This window comes from Equus przewalskii, chromosome 15, assembly GCF_037783145.1.
Source record: "Equus przewalskii isolate Varuska chromosome 15, EquPr2, whole genome shotgun sequence".
Classification (NCBI taxonomy): domain Eukaryota; kingdom Metazoa; phylum Chordata; class Mammalia; order Perissodactyla; family Equidae; genus Equus; species Equus przewalskii.
Genome location: NC_091845.1, coordinates 26725694 through 26741898, shown reverse-complemented (window position 1 = coordinate 26741898; position 16205 = coordinate 26725694). Strand labels below are relative to the sequence as shown.

The window sequence follows — 16205 nt, the reverse complement described above, 5'->3', positions numbered from 1 at the left end:
ATAAAAGAGAGAAGGAACTGTGTAGATGAATTCACTTATATTTCGGATATGTGATGGGGGCCCACTGTAGTTAGTGTCTCCTTGCATTTTTTATAGACTGAGACCCCAGCACTGTGGAATGGTCAGGGTAACTTGATTTTATCTTCTGCTAGGAATAATATTAGCCTCAGTGAGCCTTAAAAATCCAAACCAGCAATTATCAAGTGCATTGGGATTATAGACATTTTCTTATAAGATGTGCTTCAACCACAGGTTTATATTAGTTGCCTTGAAAAGCACTGTTCTAATTTGACCTTTCTTTTTCTCAGTGTGCTCATTTCCTAATTCTGAAATTAGACATTGTCTTAAGATCCAGGAGTGCTGTCTGTCCCGTTTTCTTGATTTCCGCAGTAAGGGTCTGTTTATTGGAGTTCCCTCTCTGCTTCATGTCTCTCCCTGTTCATAGCCTTCCTTCCCTCGGCCGTGTGTTCTTTACTTCTCTCAGGCCCTCCTTGGCCATAGCAGTCCTTGTCTCCAGGATTCCCTCAGCCCCTTTCTCTCTTTACATGGCACCTTCACTGGAAGAGAGAGAAACCATTGTGTGTAATTTTTAGTCTCTGGCAGTTACTGAAAGAAGACTTTCTAATACATAATTTTATGGAATAAATGTTTCTTCCCTTTTAACATTCAAACCTCTAAACAGCCAAAAGAAGACTCAAAACATGAGTACCTATCACCTGTTTGTTTCTACCGTTTGTCGCTTAGTTACAGACTGAGTGCCACCCCTAACATTCCTTCTTTCTTCTGGTGGAAATAGCATCTCCAAATTCTCATACATTTGGAGCCTGGAATAGGTGCTTCTAGCTAAAGAAAAGAGATCTTCCTCATGCTTTTTAGCTTATCAAATGCTGAGCAGCTTTTGACTATGCTAATTGTCCAGACTGCTATTTTTATTGGGAATGGTGTTTTTGGATATATGACAGAGAAAAAATATTCTTGAGATTCCTCAGTTTCTGTATTTTTTTGGTCCATAGACACATTCCTTAATCCAGCGGAGGGCTGTCCAGGGTAGAAGAAAACGATTTGATGTGTTATTAGCCGAGCACAAAAACAAAACCAGGGAAAAGGAATCGATTCGCCATCTGGATTCTCAGCAACCAACGCAGCCTCTCAGGGACCCGCATCCCACCCCTCCTAGAACTTCACAGGAGCCACACCAAAACTCTCATGGAGTGATTCCTTCCGAATCAAAGCCTTTCGTAGCTAGTAAACCTAAACCTCACACCCCCAGTCTTCCAAGGTAAGCCAAGTCCTCCAGGTCTTTCTCCCTCCAGAAAGCAGACTTGCAGACACTGTAAAAGCCCAGTGCAGTCATGATGTGAAGGAATGAACATCAGGCTCACTATGGAGATTTCTTGTTTTTTAGAGATATTTTTAAATTGGGTTTTACTGTAAGAAAAAAAAATGTTGAGTTCATCAGTACGTTTCAGCCAAGGCTCTTCTTGGTCAAATGCAGACCCCAGAATAAAGCTAGAATTATCTGCTCCACCCCTGCTCAAGTTAGGTGTCTCTTAACCCCGTTGAACAGGGCTGAAAGTTGGGTCCTGCCTGCAGGTTAGAGATTAGAACATTGCACGTGGCTTTAGCAGCAATTTCCCATTCATTTTTCTTGCTTCTTGCAAAGTACAGCAGTGGGAATCCTTGCTAGGGACAGGCATTCAGCCTGAGTTTTTACAGCATTCACTTATCAACATGTTTTTTCATTCATCCATTTGGGACTTTGGCCTAAGCATGTATTAGGCATTTTAGCCCTGTAGTAAGCAATGGATCAGAGGGTTTTACCAAGAGCTTATCATATACATACCTCACAGACAGTGATGGTGGACTGCCTATATGTATGTTTGTGCTTATCTATTTAACCAAGTTGAAGTAAGGGACTTTGTACCCAATTTCCAGAGGGAAAGGAAAGAGAAAGGCATAGAGAATGAGGACCTTTAGTGCAGGCCATTGGCATCAAGGGCTTCTGCTCAGGAATGTGCCAACCTTGGTTGCTGCTGCTTCACTTTCCACCCTCACGTGTCTGATCCTTGAAATGCTTGCCTGAGAGGGGGAGGTGGCTCCCTCGTGGAAACCTGAGTATGTACTTGAGCCTTTCCCAACATAAGCCCTCTGATTTCTGAGCAACACGGTAGACGAGTGGTTAGAGGAGGCTCCCCAGAACATGGCCAGGTCCCGGCCATCAGTTCCTTAGCAAGTCTTTTCTTTGGCCATCTTCTCATTGAAGTTTTTCCATCTGTGAGAAAGTAAGCTTAATCCTATAAATGTAGGAAAAACACATTGCTGTCTTTCGGTAACAGGCTCTCGATTATCCACATGAAGCGGTAATACTGCCTTGTTCTTTCATCACCTCCTGTCCCTCTTAGGTTATTTTAGAGCCCTTTGCCACTTATCTCATTTATTATCTTAGTAACCCAAATCGAGGTGAAATTTGAAGAGGAATCAAAGAAAGACTTCTCTTAAATTCCATGTCTGTTTCCCCTTTCTTTGGGGAGGTTAGAAAGAGGACCTGAGCCACCCAAGTGGCTATAGAAAAGAGAACTAGTATACTTTACCTTTGGTTAGATGTGGCAGACGGCTCCATTTGACATCGTGCAGTTCAGGAGTGAGGGTCTTTCACTCCCAGGCCACCTGCATCAGCATGTTTCCCCAGTGCTAGTGGTGGACCCCAGACCTCCTCTAGGTGGTTTTGGATACATTGTTGTATCTGAGTTAAGGTGGCTGATTCCCAGACGTGTGATCTGATTGGTGCTCCACTTTCTACTCACCAAGGCCTCCAGGCTGCCCTGCTCAGCAAGGTGGGAGTGCCCCCATTGACCCTCCTCCAGTCCATGAATCTCCACACCCTCCCCTGCCTGCCACTGAGCCAGCTTCTCGGTTATCCAGTGAGGAGGGAGAAGGCGATGACAAAGAAGAGTCTGTTGAAAAACTGGACTGTCATTATTCAGGTCATCATCCTCAGCCAGCATCTGTAAGTTCCACATCCACCCCGCGTTGACCCTTCCCATGCAGCAGGGACAGGGCACTGCAGGGGGGCGCACCACGGACCTTGGCATGCCCGTTCCTGTGGGGATGCCGTCAAGGTGTGAGAACAGCTCAGAACAGGGTGCCCCAGGGGCAGCATGCACCCTGTCCAGGGACGTCTCATGCTTTTCCCTTTCTTTTCATAAAACTCAGGGCTAGGCATTGTCACTCTCATGCTTCACAGCCTCCGGTACTCAGAGTAAGCTGTGCTTTCATGGTTAGCTCCTTTCCTGAAGGAGAGAGTGCTCGCTGGGTGCGTCATGTCAGAGTCAGCAAGCACATGCAGTTTTGCTCTCTCTTGCAGTTTTGCACATTTGGGAGCCGGCAGATTGGAAGAGGCTATTACGTGTTTGACTCCAGGTGGAACCGGCTTCGCTGCGCCCTCAACCTCATGGTGGAGAAGCATCTGAACGCGCAGCTGTGGAAGTAAGTGCCTGCCCCACCACTGCTGGGGTGAGGAGAGGGGCTCACTACTCACTGCTGCATCCATGTTTCTCGTGAGAGTGATTTAGTGAAGGAAAGCTTATCTCAAATGAATAGGGCCATGACTCACCCTGAGAAGAAGGCCCCTCATCATTTATTCATTCATTCACTATTTCATTAAATATGTCTTGTTCTGGGCACTGTCGTTCAGGCAGAGGAACTCCCAAATGTATGGAGATCACATTCTAGTTCTGAGGAGAAACACAAAAACCAATAAAGAGGGGCTGGCCCAGTGGCACAGTGGTTAAGTTCACACGTTCCACTTTGGCGGCCTGGGGTTCGCTGGTTCGGATCCCAGGTATGGACATGGCACCGCTTGGCAAGCTATGCTGTGGTAGGTGTCCCATATATAAAGTAGAGGAAGATGGGCACAGATGTTAGCTAAGGGCCAGTCTTCCTCAGCAAAAAGAGGAGAATTGGCAGCAGTTAGCTCAGGGCTAATCTTCCTCAAAAGAAAAAAAAACCAACAAAGAGAGATTATAGCTTGTCATAAGGGAGATAATAGATGTAGTGATAATCTCTAACACTTACTGAGGGCTCACTGTGTGCCAGGCACTTATTAAATGTATTAAATTTTCACAATTTGCTGTGTCAGATGAGCTTGATTATCCTTATTTTCCAGATAATGAAACTGAGAAACAAGGTTGCACAGCAAAGTAGTGGTAGGGCCAGGATTTGGACCCAGAAGGAGTTCGATTCTAGAGAGCTGAGATGGGAAAATAACAGGCCAGAGGGATTTAGGGAAAGCCTCTCTGAAGAGGCGGCCCTTCAACTGTGATGGCTGGATGAGAAAGAGCAGCCACAGGGTGGTGGGGAGTAGTGGGTTCCAGGCAGAGGGAACTGTGTTTGTGAAAGTCTTGAGTTAGAAAAGAATGTGGCTTGTTTGAGAAACAGCAGGAAAGTGAGTATAGTATGAGATGAGATCCGAGAGGCCAGCAGAGGCCCGGTGACACTGGAATTGGTGTTGAGTGCAGCAGGGAGCTGTTGAGGGTTTATGTGCTCTGATTTACAATTTAAGATAAAGTGATCAACAAGCTAGTGTTTACCAAACAGGATCGTAGGTGAAACAAGGGTTCCACGGCCAGGAGGGTCTCAGCCTCTCCTGAAGTAAAGCAGTTTTCATTGCTGTAGGACTGCTTGGGGCCTTTAATGGGTAGTGTCCATTGTAACTCTCACTGCATGGGGTATCATGTAGAATGTAGAATGTTTCCCAAGCTCTTTTGACCTGGGAACCTTTTTTAGGGGAGCATCTTGGGGAGCTAGTTTTTAGTGGAACCTTCTTTGGGAAACATTGAGATTTGCTAAAGGGGACTAGCCAGTAATCCATGGGTCATCCCAGATCCTCCATTGGGGCATCATTTACTAGTGCCTCCTTGAATGGACTCTGCCAGTACATCTGTTTGCCTCCTTGCCTTGGTTTCCTAATAAAGTCAGAGGCTTTGGGTAGTCCACAATCCAAAGAACCATCTCCATGATCATTAATAGGACTTGTGTTTGTTCACTTCAAAGACCAGACCCAGAGCAGTGTTACTCTGCTTTTCTGGTTCACATTTCTTCCTGGCTCTTACTAGATAAGACACTCCTGTTCCTTCTTAATGAAGGAACTTTGTCCCTTTCCAGAGACTGACTCAGGGCAGTGGTTTGTTGGGCCGCTGGGGGTCTGTCAATACTCACCCACCCCAAGATATATGAAATCTCAGGTGGTTATTTCTTCAGACTACCTGGTGGGATGTGGAGAGCTCATTGAGATCACTAAACTACTGGCATAGCGTACTCCTAAGAGTTTAAAAGGTCCTCGGAATATTTCATCCCCATTACATTGAAACGTGGCTTATGACCAATAGTTTGGGTGAAGATGGTTTTGGTCCTTAGTGGCTCGTGTGGAGAGCTTTTCTTCTTTGTGCTGAGAACTTTTGAAGAAGCAGGATCATGAGATTGACTGCATTGTCTCCTTCTCTGTTCTGTCAGAGGCTGACTGCCTTATCAATCACTTGCTCCCAGCAAGGAGGACACCATTCCTTTCCGTTAACATGAGCTTTGGTTTTAAAAAAGTCATTACAGCAGAGACAGACGTGTTGTTCAGTGGTGAGCTGGAACACAGGCTTGGGACAGACAGGAGCTTGGAGAGAGGTGCTGGGCCAGGTACTCGAGGAAATGCTCCCTGACACAGGAGTGAGGTAGGCCGACTCAGGTAGCCCCTGAGATTTGCTGGGAGTGGTTGAGCATTTCTCAGCCAGAGGAGAACTCTTCTCAGGTAGCATCTTTGAGGCACTCAAGAAAACCCTCAAAGTGGTCCAGGTCCCACCCTGCCAGCTCAGCCAAGGAAGAGCCCCAGTTTGGGCAGCACTCTTCTTGGCCCCTTTACCCTTTAGTTGCTTATTGTGGTTAATTTGGGGATAAGTGGAAGTGGAATTTGAGTATGACCATGAAATAAATCATCTTCAGTGTCTGGTCAACTGCTTGCCCACTGTTGATTTGCAATCACTATCCCCTGAGGAGGGGCTGGGATGGTTATCAAAGGGTTTTTTCGTTTGGGTGTTTTTTGTTTTTAATTTTTTAGATTGATAAATTTAACTTTTTAGATTGTGTTATGCAAACACAAGTCCATGTATGACAATATGTATGACTACATATTGTTTGTCTCTTCTTTATGCAGAAGGTAATGACTTAAAAGAGCTTAAGAGGAACCAATAGCTTAGTCCAGAGAGGTCACATCCCTTCCCCTATGGAAGCCTTTTCCTTTTCCCAGGATTTGGTTCCAGCAGCCTGGTCTTTAGGCTCCATCTTCCTAAGAGGCCACCTGGTGGCCACAAGAAGCCACTGCGCCCAGTAAGCGCAAGCACCTGTACTTCATGGAGAGCAGGGCTTCTCCAAGGTGCCAGTGCCCATGACTCGCCTGGAGATCTTGCTGAAACACAGATTCTGGTGAATCTGTAGGTCTGCGGTGGGGCCCAGGGACTCAGCATTCTAACAAGCCTCTCAGGTACTATCAGTGCTTGTCCTCCATGAGTAGCATGGGGATAGTGCCCGGCTTCTCAGTCTTGGATTTGTGTTGGAATCTCCTGGAGAGATTTCAGAATTATTAATGTACAGGCCCCAACCCCCAGGCATTCTAGTATAGTGGATCTGGGCGGGGCCTAAACTCCACAGGTGATTCTATTGTGCAGCCAAAGTTGGGAAGCCCTGACTTGTGGGCCAAGCTACATCCTTGAATGGGGGTTTTAAAGCTGGTGCAAACACTTGCAGCAATTAAGTCCTTTCATTAATACCTGTAGTTCTTCTGCAGAAGCATCTGAAAGCACTTTGGCAGCAGTCTGGACCAGCTCTTGCGCTGGAAGCTGAGGAATTAGAACCCTGCTGGTATGGTGACTGCATCAGCCAGAGCCGCCCGTGAAGTCAGGAGCAGGCAGGGTTGGCCTTCCAGGCAGGCCATTTTCTGTTTTGCCACCTCAGTGTTAATTCCATCATAAAAGTTTTTAAAATGTTGGTGGTGTCACATTTTAAAATCAGAGCTGAGATAAAAGGGGGAGCCTCCCTGGTTTGACTATTTGAATGGCTCCCTTACCCCAGATGGATACCCTGCCCAGACATTACTAACAGAATACCTTGTTCCAGCACTGCGACTGGAAATCCCCTGAAGATCTGGGGGCTTCATTCCCTTGTACAGTCATTTCGACCAGTAGTTAAGACCTAGCAGTTATTATTAGTCAACTGTGCCCTTCCTTTTTCCTCATTTGTTCATGAATTCTCTTGGCGTTTATTGAGTGCCTTCCTTCCGTATTCCAGGCACTGTGCTAGCCACTGGGGCTATGATGGTGAATAAGCTGTGGGTTGTTCCATCTACAAAGAAATTAGGCAGTGATCAACAATCACACATTGAAACCACCCTGAGTCCTCCGAAGTCTAGGAATGGGGGGCAGTGCAAGTCCATGGGGAACTGAGCAAGTCGGGATGATCAGGACAGATTTCCTAGGTGATGATGAGCTGAGACTAAAGGATGAGCGGAAGTTGGGGTCAGAGAGTTCTAGCCAGAAGATATACAGGGTCTACGTCATGGCCTGTTCTCAGAACTTAAGGATGATCAGCGGCTGGAATCAGGGATCTGGGGTGGGGGCTGGGAGCAGGGGCTATGAAGCTGGAGCAGTAGCACACAGGGCTTTACAGACCACTGTTCTGAGAACCCCAGGAAGGCATTAGGGGATTGAAGGAGAGAAGTGACAGAATTGGCTCTGCATTTCAGAGTGGTCACTCTGACGGGAGTGTGCTTCTCTGTGCCAGAGGCGAAGGGGTGTCCATCTAAAAGTTCCCATGAATGGCTGTGGTGAATATCTCTCACTGCCCTCTCCTTTTTTGCAGGAAAATCCCACCAGTGCCGAGTACCACATCACCTGTCTCCACACGTGTTCCTCACCGGACAAACTCTGTGCCGACATCACAATGTGGGGTCAGCTATCTGGCAGCAGCCACCGTGTCTACATCCCCAGTCCTGCTGTCCTCCACCTACATCTCCCCAAATAGCAAATCGGTACCAGCTCATGGAACCACATTAAATGCACAGCCTGCTGCTTCTGGGGCAATGGATCCTGTGTGCAGTATGCAATCCAGACAAGTGTCCTCTTCATCCTCATCCCCTTCCACGCCCTCTGGCCTTTCCTCAGTGCCCTCCTCCCCCATGTCCAGGAAACCTCAGAAGTTGAAATCCAGCAAGTCTTTAAGACCCAAGGAGTCTTCTGGTAACAGCACTAACTGTCACAATGCCAGTAGCAGTACCAGCGGCGGCTCAGGAAAGAAACGCAAAAACAGTTCCCCACTGTTAGTTCACTCTTCCTCCTCCTCCTCCTCCTCCTCTTCTTCTCATTCCATGGAGTCTTTTAGGAAAAACTGTGTGGCTCACTCTGGGCCTCCCTACCCCTCACCGGTAACAGCTTCCCACGGCATCGGCCTCAACTGTGTGGCAAGTAAAGTGAACTCACTGAGTGTCCGGCACGAGCAGTCAGGGAGGGGCCCCCCCGGCGGGAGCCCTGCGGAATCCATCAAGAGAATGAGTGTGATGGTGAACAGCAGTGATTCCACGCTTTCTCTTGGCCCATTCATTCACCAGTCCAGCGAACTGCCTGTCAACTCCCACAGTTATTCACACTCACACACTCCTCTCGAGAAACTCATAGGCAAGAAAAGAAAGTGCTCGCCCGGCTCAAGCAGCGTCAACAACAACAGCAGCAAACCCACAAAGGTTGCCAAATTGCCAGCCATGAACAACGTCCATGTGAAACACACAGGCACCAGCCCAGGGGCGCAAGGACTGACGAACAGTTCTCTCCTTCATCAGGTAGGAAATGGACTGTGAGCCCTGTGGGGAGGCCCATTTCCTCCTTGAGGTCTTTCGCCTGCTCGGAGATCTGTGTGGTTGGGGTTGGTTGGTTTGCCTATAAACAGATGTCCAGCTTCCTGGTGTCCTTTAAAAAAAGGAAGAGTTCATGGCCATATGAAGGTAAAACAGGCTCCTCTCTGCCAGAATTTTGATGACTTGGAAGATGCTTTTGGGTCAGGAAACCACAGAGGTGCACTTTAGCAGATAGGGCTGCGGAAACCATCCCGTGTGACAGCAAAATCTCTCTCCAGAGCAAACGAGTATAGTGCCTGGTGGACATGTGCTTCCTGTGATGCTGTTCCGGAGGGAAGCAGAACAGCTTTCTAGTATGTTCCTCTGAAGAAAGCTAAGCTAAAATCAAACTGATCTAGAAAGAGATGATTTAAATTTTAAAAAGCAAGAGCTTTTAATATTTTTCCCATCAAGGAATTTCAGATTTTCTGGTCAACTCTCTCCCTGTAACTATATTTTCTCCTCTAAGTTTTCCAGGGAAGCAGGAAAACAGCATTAAGTGTGGGCATCGCAGAGGACTAAAATCTCATTGAAGTTGTGATAGATTAAAGAGAAGTCTGAGCATGGGTCCATTTGTAGAGAAGTGGCTCACTGTGTGTCGGACTTCTCTCTCACGCTGAATCTGTCTTTCCCCCTCTTCTGCTATTACTGTCTTCTCCCAACCTTCTCTCCTGTAGCCGTTTCTTCCAGCTTCCTCTACTCTTAACTTCCAGCTCCTCTCTCATCTTATTTCATTCGTCGGGATATCTTCTCCCCTTGCTTACGAGCAGGAATTTCAGCGGCATCGTCCCAGAGCCCTGATTTAAAATGTGAGGGCTTTTTTTGATTCTTTTCTTTCCTCGTCTTCAGAATTTAACTCAAATGCCAGGTAGGACTTTTTCAGAAAATACCAAGAAGTTTCTTACTGTGATATAATTTCCCTCCAATATCTGTGTGAATTAATGCCCAATGCCAAAGGTATGGGGAAAATAATTATCCATGAATTTAAATAGCAGCTGCTTAAATTCTTCTGTGTGAGCCACAAATCCCACAAATCCACACTGGCTGTTTGACTCTTTGAGCAAGGGGTTCCTGGACAAGTGACAGTGTGTGTTTACTTCCTGGTTTATAGTTCCTCATGATAGTTTACGATGAGCATAAAAAGGCAATGCAAACACCATAAGAATGACAGACCCATCCCTTAAAATCTCCCTCCTGCGTGCAGCGTCCTGATTCTCCTGGAACCCCGCAGGAGGGACGTTCCATTGTGTTGTGATGCCCACGTTTGTATGAGTGTGCTCTGTCTTCACGTGGACTTGGCTGCAGACCTTACCACCCACAGCAGCAGAAAGGGGAGGAAGAAGCTGGCCGGGTGCAGCTGAGAGGAACAGTGTCTGTGGAAAATGGGGGAGTGGGAGCCCCATTTACATGGAGCAGCTGCTCCCAGAAACTTAACCAGTTTCAGAGGGAAACTGCAGATCTGGACTTGCATGAGAAAGTCAGCCATTTTCTTAAGCTGTATAGCTTTTTGTGGTATTTTTTAATCTGGTGTAGCCCACACATCTGTTGGCTAAGTTGGGCTCATGAGCTACAAGTTTGCCACCTCCGATTTCTACCATTTGGGGGGCTGTATCCCACTAGGACCAACAGCCTAAGTTTCAGTTCTTTTCCTTAAAATTAGTTTCAACTTAAGTTCGTATTTGAGAAAGATTTCCTCTGTGCAGTGGAATACTTTTCGTTATGCTGCACAAATCCTGGAGAGGGGCATGGCTAGAGATCAGAGGATCAGCAAACCCCCCAAAAAACTGTTGCATAGTTTTGTGTCTGTGCTCATTTATCTGCAAGAGGGATCCTGTGGCTTTCATCAGAATCTCAAAGGGACCCAAGACTCCACAATGCTTTAAAGAATGCTGCTCTTAGAAAAGTAGGCACCTCAACTTGCTGCTCCTCCTGGAGCTGATTTTAGGACAGATAACTGAGCTGGTTGAAGCTCCCTTAACAAGGGAATGCACTGGGACATGCTGGGAAGCTAGGAGATGAGGCTGGGCAGTTGCCCTCTTCCCTACCCCCCTGCCAGTCTGTTCATGGCCTCTGCCACCAAGGACTTAAAAATAGCTCCCTGTGGGACAGTGAGGGCCAGAGCTCCCTCTCCCTGAGGAGCACTGCCTCGGGTGTGAGCTCTCACACCTGTGTGTGCCAGCCCATTTGACCTTGTTCAGTTCTCAGTTGACAACCTAGAATGCCTTCAGGGAAACAAAATCAGTAAATAAAACCAAAAGGCAAACCCTAAGCCTTTTCTCTAAGCTAGAAACCTGGCCTGGCATCTCACCTAGACAGTTGTCTCAAAGTCAGTCCTTTAGAATGATTTTGCTCAAGGGCAGTGAAGGCTTTTGAAAGCTAAGGCCAAATTCTGTAGCTGCCTCTCCTGGCATCACCCAGTCAGTGGAGATGTCAGTGGTGTGTGGCCTTTGGAATATTCTTGTTTAGCATCAGCGCAGTGCAGTGTACAACCGCTGACTTACCTTTTTGTTGTCTCCCCACCCCTCTTTTTTGAAAGCCAAAGGCACGTCCCTGACAGCTGAAAATAGTCCGGGGAGGAATAATCTGGACACTTTTGACGACAAGTTACACCTCCACTCAGCACTCTGGACTCCACGATGCCTTTGAGTCTGTTTTCCCAACCTCCTGTGGGCCTCAAGGGTAGAAATCTGCTGGGCTGTTGTTTTAACGAGGATTTCCCTGAAGCTATGTCTGTAGCAGTGAGTACTCGTAAAGGACACTGGATCAAGTTCAGCCACCGAATTGCTTTTCTCAGTGTTACAGTGGTCTGGACTGCTTGCTGCCGAACTGTGAGAAGTTGTTTTGTCTTTAACTTGCAGTCTATCACGGAGCCACTCTTCCAGGAGGTCGGCTGGGCAAAGAATGTTTCGAGAAGAGCGTTACTGTAGCCTTTTCTCCCTCCCTCCTCTCCCCCCTCAGGTCCCTTTCACACTGTCTTCTGTGGGTCACTCTCCAGCTTTAGGCCCCTTAACTGGAGACACCTTCTGAAGGAGAGCAGGGCTGCACGGAGTAACCCTCTGGAGAAGGGGATCTGTCGTTAGGTGTTTATCAATGTTCCAGGAATGAATGTGGACGTTAGTGCAAGGCACCATCACAAAATGGCCAGTATTTTTTCTCGGCCTTTTGTGAGTAATTTGGGATAAGAAGCTCTCAGAAGTTTCTAACTTACAAACTACTTTAAAGCCATTGATGCCCATAGAGCAAGTATACATCATTTTAGAGGCTTACTTTTCATGGGATAAAAGCAATTCTGTGTGATTTTTTTAAAAAGAAAATGCAAATGCAAGCTAGTTTTGATAATGGAAAGCCAAATTTTGGTGGGAGGGGGTGGATAAAATCACTACAGGGGGAAACATTTTTCCAAGATTTCCAAAGAGATGGCGTTTTTTACCCTTTAAGTCTTCATGTAAACAGTGTGGCAGATTGGGCTGGTTGTCCTGCCCAGTCTCCCATTTTAAAAAAAATTGCCTTTGTAAAGTGAGGTGATTAGGATGCAGCAGAAACTGTCATTCACAGAGTCATTAATCTATTTAAATGTTTCCAGGCACTCTGTATTACCCTTGATCTCTCCTCTTTGGACACTATCCTGGGTCTTTGTGTAAATTCCTCTCTGAGCACTCCCCATTGTGTGTGTGTGTGTCCGCACTCCCCTTCCTGCCACCACAGGTGTTTATGTGGATGCCGTTGGGGTGGGGAGCAGGCCCCCAGGGAGGGGAGGTAGCGCAAGTGTACCTGTCCTGTGTGGCAGAGGTAATGTGATGCGTGTATAGTATTTCTCTGACACACCCTCTTTTCTGGGGATTAATGCCAGCCGTCTTCCTAAGAGAGTTTTGGAGACCCTCCGGGATGTTTTTTCTAGTACCCCACCCCAAAAGAAAGAACTTACTATGTTAAAACATTGTTGCTTGAGAAGGTGTCATTGAACGTGAAGCTGGGGCTTTTTAATAGGTGATGCCACAACCACAGCTCCTGGAACGAGAACTGGGCTCTTTTGCTTAGGAGAACGTATGAAGTTGCCACACACAGGGTCAATTCCCAAAGCTCTGATCATCGCCCCGGTCAGGGCCTGGACAGAGCCAGTCTAGTGCATCCTTTTTTCCCTGCAATTCTTGGGTTACAAACTTCAGTTTCAGGGAATTTCAAGTCAACAACAGGTAGAATGAATAAATACTTGGTTACCAGCCTAATAATGTGAATTACTACAGAATTATTCTTATTATGTAAGAAAGCAAAAACATTATGCAGATACTTTAGCTATAAATTGATGTAAAATCTTGATTTTTTTAAAGGAAGGGGAAACAGTATCTTGTTCACTTATTATGCAATCAATCAGTAAATGTTTCTTAAATGATGCTATAAGAGAGCTTAGGAAGGAGAGCACGGATGGGCCGGTTCGGTGGAGTGAGGAGAAATCAGTCTGATTGTTCCTTCCCACTGGAGGGAGAGGAAGGAGGTAAGAGGGAATCAGAACGTCCTTAGTTTGATTCCTTGGTGACAAGTGCAATGGGGTCTGGGTAGAATTTATTTTCAGAGCCAAGGGGACTTGATGGTTATAAATAAAGTTGCTTTTAGCGATGGAATTTATAGACAGATCATGTTGTTCCGAAAGATGTGAATAGGATCCACAATAGCAAGTTGATTCAGAGTAATGTAGATATTTAGATTATCGAGTATTGATCATTTGATTTCTTAGACTGAGGTTTTAATTGAATTTGATTATGTCTCCCAGTAGTACACAGAGCATCGGGATTAGGAAATTAGCCATTTGGAATTCTGCCTGCCACAAACAGACCTATTCTAAACAGTGCTATTAAATTTTAGACTGTTGTTCAAATATTTTATTTTCTCCTACAACTACTTTTTATTATGATGAACAATTAAGACCATTTAAAACACGGGAGTACAAGTATTTTTTTGAATTAAATTAACTTGCAAAAACCAAATTTGCAGTGGTTGGGTTGTTTCTAGACAGACTTTGGTATCAATTTAAAACCAAGATAATTTTTATATTCTTTCCAATAGAATTTCATGACAACAACTGCAGTTTTCTTAACCTACAAAAAAAAAAAAAAGTGCTGCAATGATGAACAAAGAATTATACAAAACCTACTTTTGTATCTTTATTTTGGAATTTCTTGTTCTATTATAAATATGGAAGTATCCCTATTTCAGAAGACATATTTTGTTAAAAATGAATTGTACATATTTAAATATGTATTTTTGCACAGGTCTTTTTTTCTGATATCCTGTTTTGGTACAATTGAGATCATCTAGTATTTATTTATTAATTAATAAAAGTAAATACCTTTTTATAATTTGAAGTGGTTCACTGCCAAGCCGATAGTCCTAGGACCTGCCTCCTTCACAGTTGAAGGTTTGCCTCTGTGAAAGTGAAAGCCGTTTTGTCCCTTTAATGTCCCGGGAGTGGATTCAGACAGATGAAGTGGGCATTGCTTCTCCCTAGTTGCCTGATTTCCCGATAGACTACATGTAACTAAGTGACACACTGCTTTTCTTTTGTTAGTGTTTTGTGTGTGAGTGTGCGTGCGCGTGCGCCTGTGTGTGTGTATGTGTACCCTCTGAGCACATGTGTGTTCGTATGTGATGTGGTTTAAAACTAATGGAAACAAACTGAAAGTGCCTGAACCTAGTTTTAAGCTTAGACAGATTCTCTTTAAAAAGACTTGAATGTTCAGTTGAACTTTTGGAGTTTGCTTTTTCCACCTAAATATTGTTTCTAAAATTTTAGGGGAGGAATTGAAAACCACCAATGCTGGTAATTTTATAAGGTATTTTAAAATTCAGACCTTTTGGTTCCCAGTAATTCAACTAGTGATGGATTGCCCCGTGGCACCAAGGGTTACAAATCTTTTTGTCAGCCAGCAACTTACACAATGTGTCCGTTTTGTTACTCACTCATGAAATACAGAGTTTAAAATAGAATATTTAAAATATTTTGTATTCCAAAAATATAATACAAAGTACCTCTGAGGACATTGAAAACAAAATGTATAATTTGAAAAATGTAACTTAAACAGGCAGCTGTCTTCCTGCAAGAGTTCTGTTGCCAAGCGGTTTCTTAATCTCTCTCATCTGTCCTGGGGGATGAAGTTGGACTTTGGAAAATGATTGTTAACAGTTTCATTGTTTAGCAGAAAATAATCATTTTTACATTTTGTGCAAAACATTTTACATTTTCAGATCATTTAAATGAGCACTACATACTGTCAGTGTGAATGTAGGGCCTTGAAAGCATTTTGCTGTTTTTCTTTGAGCTTGGTTATAAAAGCAATCTCCTGTGTTAAAATGTGTGAATAGTTTGATAATTTGTACACATAATCAAGAGCATCTCAGCTGGACTTTGTGTTGGCTGCTGTATAGAACATGAACAAATGTCAAGGGATAGAAAATTACTTTGGATATTTAAAAGAGAAGAAATATATAGTCTATTTGTTTTGTAACAAGTTTCTGTAAATAAAATAATTTATACTATTTATAAGAAAAAGTTGTGCTTTGCTTTATGAGAAATCAGTTTGTGGAACAAACATGTTACTAAACGGGCAATAAAATGAGGACTTCTCAATAAATAAGGTGGCTGCATGAACTGTTTCACACGTTTCTGCCTCGTTATGGTACTAACCCTTTCGGTCCAGTCTGACTTGTCTTCGTTTTAGGCATCAGACACCTTGTGAAGCACCTTCCTTTAGCTTCCCTTCTGTACAAGCTCAGCCCTTCTGAGGACTCAGGATGTTTCCATTCCTGTGCGGAAAGCTTTGCCTTGGATAATGTAGTAACTGCAGACAGTGGACACTACTGCATTCTTGCCCTGCAGGTTTGTCAACAAAGGGGAGTTGATAGATAGAGAAGCACGGTCTATTTGTACTTGGCTTATATGTAAATTTGATGGCCTGAGGTCAATTTTGGTTAGAGGTAACATTTTTATGCAGAGCTGGTCTGATCTCTTCTCTGCTTTTACGTAGCTCCCTCACTGGCAGTACACGTGCCTTTGAGTATTATTCAGAGCACAACATAATCTTTTATCTCTAGCTATCTGGCCATTTTTACCATTTGCAAATAAATTATTCTAATAAATTACAAATTATTTTTGTTGCTTAAGATAATAAGGGAAGCAACTGATTTGTGTATTGGAGATGTCCATACATTGCATGAAAGAATCAGGCTGGCTTCAACCCTCACTGCCCCCTGGACATTCCCTCCTTAGGTCCACCAACTACTCAAA

At 44.8% G+C, this 16205-nt stretch overlaps 1 protein-coding gene across 8 annotated transcripts in view; it reads left to right on the top strand.

The window, feature by feature from the left end:
* Positions 1-15574, top strand: part of ATXN7 (ataxin 7) — a 131102-nt gene extending 115528 nt beyond the window's left edge. For all 8 annotated transcript variants that reach the window (XM_070574782.1, XM_070574780.1, XM_070574785.1 and 5 more), the window contains 5 exons: positions 1014-1279; positions 2809-3007; positions 3365-3486; positions 7900-8872; positions 11463-15574. In XM_070574782.1, the coding sequence (XP_070430883.1) occupies positions 1014-1279; positions 2809-3007; positions 3365-3486; positions 7900-8872; positions 11463-11480 (1578 nt within the window). In that variant the 3' untranslated portion in view covers positions 11481-15574. The remainder of the gene's footprint in view (positions 1-1013; positions 1280-2808; positions 3008-3364; positions 3487-7899; positions 8873-11462) is intronic.
* The last annotated feature ends 631 nt before the right edge of the window (positions 15575-16205 follow it).